This window comes from Apium graveolens, chromosome 2 (assembly GCF_009905375.1).
Source record: "Apium graveolens cultivar Ventura chromosome 2, ASM990537v1, whole genome shotgun sequence".
NCBI lineage: Eukaryota > Viridiplantae > Streptophyta > Magnoliopsida > Apiales > Apiaceae > Apium > Apium graveolens.
This window is the reverse complement of record NC_133648.1, coordinates 34200472-34207806: the sequence shown is the minus strand read 5'-3', so window position 1 is coordinate 34207806 and position 7335 is coordinate 34200472. Positions and strand designations below refer to the sequence as shown.

The window sequence follows — 7335 nt, the reverse complement described above, 5'->3', positions numbered from 1 at the left end:
TGATCAATGTTATTTTGAATGAACAGTTTAAGTGTTAGTTGCATAAATTCTAAGGACGAGTTCTGATGAAAGTCCTGATGATTAAGTTCTGTTGTAACCATATCAGTATTTGTGTGAAGAATTACAGAAATAAACATTCACTTTTTGAGTAAAGGAACCATATTCTGATGACTTTTAAATTCTGATAATAATCAAGTTCTGATGCTTACGTGGTAGTATTTATTTACTTGATTTATTTTTGGTCAATACTTCAATGGTTATATTTTATCAGAATATTGGTTTAAGTGAGATAAAGACAATAATAATTATTTGTTTAGTGGGATCAGTTTTTTTTTAAAAACTCCACGTGTATAGTAATCATTACTTATTTTCCGTGCCCATTAACTACTGTCTTAACTGTTGCATGGCTAACAGGTGTATAGTCTGTTCCACTTCTCAATAACTGCTGTCAAGTGGAGCGTGTATAAGTAAAAGAGAGAAAAGATTTTAAATCTTTTATCTACTTTTGCACTCTATACTCTCTCTTTTTTTTCTTATCTTCTCACATTCTCTGACGGTTTTCTATACATACATTTTATTAAACACCTTTCAGGCACTCTTCTTTCTCACTTATTTTTCAATGGCACCCAAGGATATAATCTTTAATGGAGCAAATTTCGTCCCCAACAACTATGCTGCCATTCTCACTAAGAGTGAAGCTCCTTCAGAACTTCATTTTATTCAGGATTTCTTATCTCATAGTGAAATTTGGTTCGCATTGACACAACCATCCAGTATATCTAGAACTCAAGTTCTGACATTCTGGCGTACTGGACATTATGATGATGGTGGTAAGCATGGGACTCCAAGCATCGTATTTACATTAAATGAGGTTGAGTATGTTGTTACTCCGGGAGCAGTTCGAAAAGCTCTACACCTACCTGAATCCTGTCAATTCAGTTCTGCTGTGGAGGAGCCCTTACTACAGCAAATGATGGCTAATCTTGGATATGAAAAGAGTTTGGCTAAGATGGGTCAACTCAAACGCCCATATATTCGAAGGGAATGGAGCTTCTTCTTCGATTGCATCACGAAGACGTTTGCCAAAAAATGCTCAAATTTTGATGCCATTCCCATTCTGACACAACAAATTGGGTATGCACTCCTAAACCAGTCTCATTTTGATTATGCAAAGATTGTGTTATGTTTTATAGGAGATAGAATGAAAGAGGACAGGAATGCAGTTTACTTTACTAGGTCTGTCAGTTAATTTATAATTATTGTACATCAGATGAACCACAACTAGCAGGTGAAATCATAGAACCTTTTAGGTTAGTAAAAAGGGCTTTTACTGATCTTTTATCTACTGACAACAAGAAGGAAGTTTTGAGACCCCTTAGAATTCCTTTATCAGTAAAGTAAGCCCTTGTAAATGCTGATGCTGCTACCTATTCATTGCTATATCCGGATGTCCAACCCACCAACACACAACATCCATCAGAACCTACCACCATCCAAACACAGCAACCACAAACATCAGCACATACCAATCAACCATCAGCACCTACAGGGAAGCCTTCTTCTTCTAGAGCAAAGAGGACTAAGATAGTACCTCAGTCACAGCAGAAAAGAAGGAGGATGATTCTGAGAGATGAATATGAAGATGAGGCACATGTTCAAACATCAGAACCTGTTGCTGAAGCAGCTGAGGAAGTGTCACCTCAGAAAATAAAGGAAACTGGGAGTTCTAGGCCCCTCAAAAGGCTTAGAAAGATAAATTCTGATGACAAAGCTCCCACAGTTTCTCCACCCTTGAAGAGATGGAAGAAACAAAGAGCTAACAGGGACATAGCTGAGTCAGATTCAGAGGATGTAGAAGCAGCAGCTAAGGAAGGGGATCAAGAATCTCTGATCCCAAAGGAGCCAATTATGATTGAATCCCTTCCATCTACACAACCAAAATTTGCTTAATCCACTGAATCTACACCTCCTTTGTCTCCTATCATTGAACAAGTACATGCTGATAATCAAGGTATAAGTGCTGAAATAGATATTAACAACTTGAATGTGCCTGAGGTTCTGTACTTAGAAGCTCCAACCATTCTTCAACATACTCCACCAACAACACCAATTTTAGATGCTGATTTCAATGCAGATATTCCAACAACACCTCTTCTAAATCTAGATGATGAAGATAAGATATTAGAGGAAGCTGATTCTGCAGGCTCTGTAAGTTCTGATGCTGCAAATGTTGATAATACTGGTGAAGCTGCTACAAATCTATATGCTGATGCAGCTGGTCCTTCAGGACATGCACCTCAACAAGTTCTAGGCAAAGCTGATTTAATCAAGAACTTTGTTAGAGAGGATGCATCAGTACCTTGGAGTGAAAATCCAAGAGGAAAAGAATGGATCAAGGAGTGGAATAAAGTTGATTTTGTTCCTACTGCAAATATTCTTGCTGAGCACCTGGCTAAAGCTGATGAGATGCTGGTGAATGATGACTTCAAAGCACAGCTTAGAGTTACTGCATTGAGTACAAGGCACCTTCAAGGTCAACACTCAATAACTCAAGCCAAGGTGAACAAAATTCAAGAAACACTGATTCAGCAAGACATGAATATCAAATTGGAAAGAACAGGTTTTTTAAGCCAGCCTTTGACCGCATTGGGTATATAGAAAAGACTCAAGAAAAGCAGCAAGCTCAAATATCTGATATTTTAAAGAATCAAGCTGCTCAACAAGATCAACTCAATGAAATCCAAAACTCTGTGGAATTACTTGTCTCTCTCCTTCTATCAGATGATGCCAAAAAGGGGGAGAAAGTGATTAAGTCCAAATGCAAAATTGATCAACCACTAAAGGGTAAGGATGATGATAATGAAGAACAGGGAAACTCTGAAAGGGGTAGAGGTCATGGTCAAGGAAAAGGCTCTTCATCTAGGAAAGTAGGAACTTCTACACATAGATCAAGCTCTGATGCTGATAAAAGAATAAGTTCTTATAAGCAAGTTCTGACTAAGCCTGATGTTCTGATACATGGTGAAAGTCAAGAATCACAGAAGTTTATGCAGACACTGAAGTTCAAGGGGAAGGAAACAATAGTCTACTATTAAGACCCCAAGTTACAAAAGCTGGATGAAGAAATTTCAAAAAGACTATTTCTCAAAGACAATCCAGGAATGGACTTTGAAAGTCTGAAGAAAGAAGAAGCCAGACTTAAAGCAGAAAATGTCAAATCCAAGTCTAAAGCTTCTATTACTGCAAAGAAACCTCCAAAGCTTAAGGGCATTGTGATTAAAGAGAAAACAAACTCTGAGGCAATCAAATTTGAATCCAAAGCCAAATCACAAGTAGAGGTAGATCCAAGGTTCAAGGGCAAAGATAAAGTTGATGAACCTGTAAAGATATATATGCAAATCATGGATCTGGAAGCAAAATCTGATGAAGATACTAGTCTGATTTTGAAGAAGAAGAATATTCAAACAACCTCTGACAGAGCTCATGTTGTTCAAGATCAGGACTTAGTAAATTCTGATATTACAATGAAGCAAGCAACCTCTGTCAGAGTTCAAGTTGGCTTGATATCAGAAGATAAAGAAAAGGAAACCTCTGACATTGCTCATGTTAAACCTTCAAAATTCTACTACCTGGGTTTACTAAAGCTCAACAATCTACTCAACCTTTGAAGACTACATCAAGTGGTTTTGAAGCAAGAGTTATTCGAGGAAAGGAAGCTAGAGATAAATCAGGATTGGGTAGTTCTAAAGAAAAGAGAGTAAATAATACTACCTCTGATCTAACCTCTTTGAGTGAACCAGGAGTAGGAACAACTCCTGAAAGATTGAATCAACTGGAGTCTGTACAAATGGTCTACCACTCTGTGTTAAAAGACGATATCATGCTATACTTCATGACAGATGGGAGGGTATTCCAGATAAGAAAGGATGCTATTCGTTTGAATTACTTTGAAGAATTGCAACATGTGCTATTTCTACTTCAAGTGAAGAACAGATCAACAGATAGTGCTGCCAGATACATAAGGTCTGATATTGAAAGACAGAAGAAACTTTACTCTATAAAGTCTGACAAGCCATACTATCCTAAGTACAGAGCTCACAATGGAGAACTAGTTGAGATGAAGCCTAATACTGCTAAAATCACCACATTTCTTGGTATTAAGGGTCTTGAATTCAATCTAGAGTCTGATAAAGCCTATGTCATCAGACTGGATCAGGAGATAAGGAAAGCAAAAATAAATGATCTCAGGGCTGCTATCTTTCAGACAGGGGAAGATACAGTTGAACTTAAAGATGCAAAAAGGAGGATGCAGAATGAACTTGAATATGCTGAGAGGAGTTTATTAAAGAACTATCTCAGAACAACTCCTGACATTAGAGAGATCACACACTGAAGCCAAGTCAAGAACTACAGCTGATAAATTTTGAAGGATATACAGGTTAAAGCTGATATCAGACTTTAAGGATGGTAAAAGCTCTAGAGACAGTGAGTTGTATTTATTTAATCAAATTCTCATATGTATTTGTACTTAATGTTTTTGACATAATCAAATATCTATTAAACTTGTATATTATGCTAATTTACAAGTTGGGGGAGATTGTTAGATATATTTGTGATGTCATGTCTAATAATGATTTGTGTTTAGTTTTCAGATCTTGACTAACAGGACAAATTAGGACTTAACTGAAAATCAGTACTTATATTGAAGTCAGAACTTAAGATATCAGAACTTAAGTTATCAGAACTTAAGATATCAGAAGATATTTATCAGGAGATAATATCATGACTTAAGAAGACATTCAGATAAGGAAGACGGCTGATTGAAGAAAAGAAGTTTAAGGCAAACACAAGAAGAGATATGAATGGGGAAGAATTCTATGAAGAATAGAAGACTTTGAGGAAAAGATAACTAATTGATATATTTTAGGATGCAGACGTATATTCGATATCAATTAGAAGATTATCTTGTAACTGTGTGTCTATATAAACACAACATAGGGTTTACACTATATGTGTTATCTTAATCGAGAATATTATTCATTGTAACCCTAACAACTCTAGTGATATTTTGTTCATCACTGAGAGAGACCGGTTCCATTGTAATACTGTTTTATTAATAAGATTATTTTGTGTTACATACTTGTGTTCTTAATTCGATTTGATTGTAGTATACACTGTATTCAACCCCCTTATACAGTGTGTGTGACCTAACAATAGTTCCCACCTTCCTTGATTTAATATACTAGGAAACTATATTATTATTTTTTTGGATTGGGGTGAGCAAAATTATAAAGGTGGAAATGGGTGCAACGTGCTAGACGCTATATATATATTAGATTGAATTCAATATACCACTAGATTGAATTCAATGTACCATACACATACTCAAGTTCGTATAACTAGCACATAAAATGCTAGTATATACACAATACGTCGATAATTGATATTGGACATTAGGCTTTTATAAAACCCCCTAATATTTATTGCTTGTTGTCTTCTATTACATTCTTTTTCTACATGGCTAATATAGTATTTTACAAACATCACATAATAATACTTTTTGAGTTTACATTTTCATGCGTGTGTGTGATCCCCATGTATTGTCAATATTGTGTTATATTGTCATTCGTTTTTAAATATTAATGCATATTTGTTTTCTTTGCATATTTTAAATATTGACTGAATGTGCTTATTATGATTGATTAATTATATTACGTTTATTATAGTAATATAAAAAATGTCGAACCTTACAAAACTTGAGTTCAACGCACTTGATGTCACCAGGAAGAATTACTTGACATGGATTTTGGATGCGGAAATCCATCTTTGCGCTATGGGTCTTGGTGACACAATTAAAGAAAGGAACAAAACTTCTGAGCAAGAAAAAGAAAAAGCTATGATATTCCTCTACCACCACCTTGATGAAGGATTGACAACCGAATATTTGGTTATTAAAGATCTAACAACCCTTTGGAAAAATCTGAAAGAATGATATGATCACCAGAAAACTATCATACTTCCTAAGGCTCGCTATGATTGGTTACACTTGTACCTGCAAGATTTTAAAAGTGTAAGCGAGTATAACTCTGCAATGTTTAAGATTAATTCTCAGCTGAAATTATGTGGTGAAAATATAACTGATAAAGATATGTTGGAGAAAACTTACTCCATATTCCACGCCATTAATATGCTCATGCGGCAGCAATATCGTGAAAGAGGGTTTCAGAAATATTCCGAGCTTATATCAGTCTTGCTTCTTGCTGAGAAAATTAATGAACTATTGATAAAAAATCATCAAGCCCGTCCAACTGATTCAACACCATTCCATGAAGTGATTGTTGTTACCATTAATGATCTTGGGCCAAGTAAGCAATCTGGGCGTGGAAGAGGGCGTGGGCGTGGAAGAGGGCGTGGGCGTGGATTTGGGCGTGCTCGTGGATATGCTCGTGGTCGTGGTTTCTTACATGGACGAGGTCATAATAATAAAAAAATTCTCAAATTTTAAAAGAAAATCTCACCACCACAAGTGGACGAAAAATGAGGAACATTCTAAAGTTAATATGATGGATAAAAGGGTTCAAAGTACTTATCGCAGTTGTGGAATGAAAGGTCATTGGAGTCGTACCCGTCGTACCTCCAAGCATCTGGTTGATCTTTATCAGGCCTCTTTGAAAAATGTTGAAACTAATTGATCCTTTAGGAATTTCCCTATTGAAGCACACCTTGGAGGTGGAGGCCAACTTGATCCTTTGTGTAATAACCCTCAAAATTTTCAACTTTTTGTAACCCTTATGAATAGTGTTTTAGCTGAATGAGAAAACTTTTCATGCCACACTATGTAGGGGTTCTGTTATGGATATTCTGAGATTTTATTAGCACTCTACATGGAATATAAGTGTATGTAAAGATCGTCAGAATCCAATACCGAACACTTTGATTTTTCCCGGAAATCCATTAGATACGGAAAGAATTGAGTATAAGGTAACAGGATAAAAATGATTTAAATTAAAGGATTATAAGAGAGGATCATAAAAGGAATATAATATATTGAGAAAGGTTAGGGGAACCTAAGTAATAAGATCCCGAGTATGATCCCTCAAATGATAAACGAAAATGAAAGTTAAGCGAACCGTATAACAGATCAACGGTCATTAGGCAAACAATTAGGAAGCTAATCAAAGAGATTAGTGGGGATGATGTCATCCAACCAATAAAAAGAGGACAAAGGAGGGATGATGACATCACAAAGTGATGCAAGCATGACATAAGAAGGAAGGAAATGTGGTGGATTGTTAACCACACAAAACCAAGGTTAAATTGGTAATTATCCTAAAA

The 7335-nt window shown here is 35.9% G+C and overlaps 1 protein-coding gene across 1 annotated transcript; it reads left to right on the top strand.

The window, feature by feature from the left end:
* Positions 1–5737: 5737 nt before the first annotated feature.
* Positions 5738–6505, top strand: LOC141687928 (uncharacterized). The gene is made up of 2 exons (XM_074492864.1): positions 5738–5947; positions 6113–6505. Exons 1-2 carry the CDS (start codon positions 5738–5740, stop codon positions 6503–6505), a joined length of 603 nt encoding a protein of 200 aa, XP_074348965.1.
* Positions 6506–7335: the final 830 nt, after the last annotated feature.

Bases quoted from the DNA above. Each gene is read 5' to 3' on its own strand.
- LOC141687928 (XM_074492864.1), top strand. From the start codon at position 5,738: ATGTCGAACCTTACAAAACTTGAGTTCAACGCACTTGATGTCACCAGG. The intron at 5,948-6,112 runs GTTATTAAAGAT...ATTAATTCTCAG, and splicing joins GATTGACAACCGAATATTTG to CTGAAATTATGTGGTGAAAA.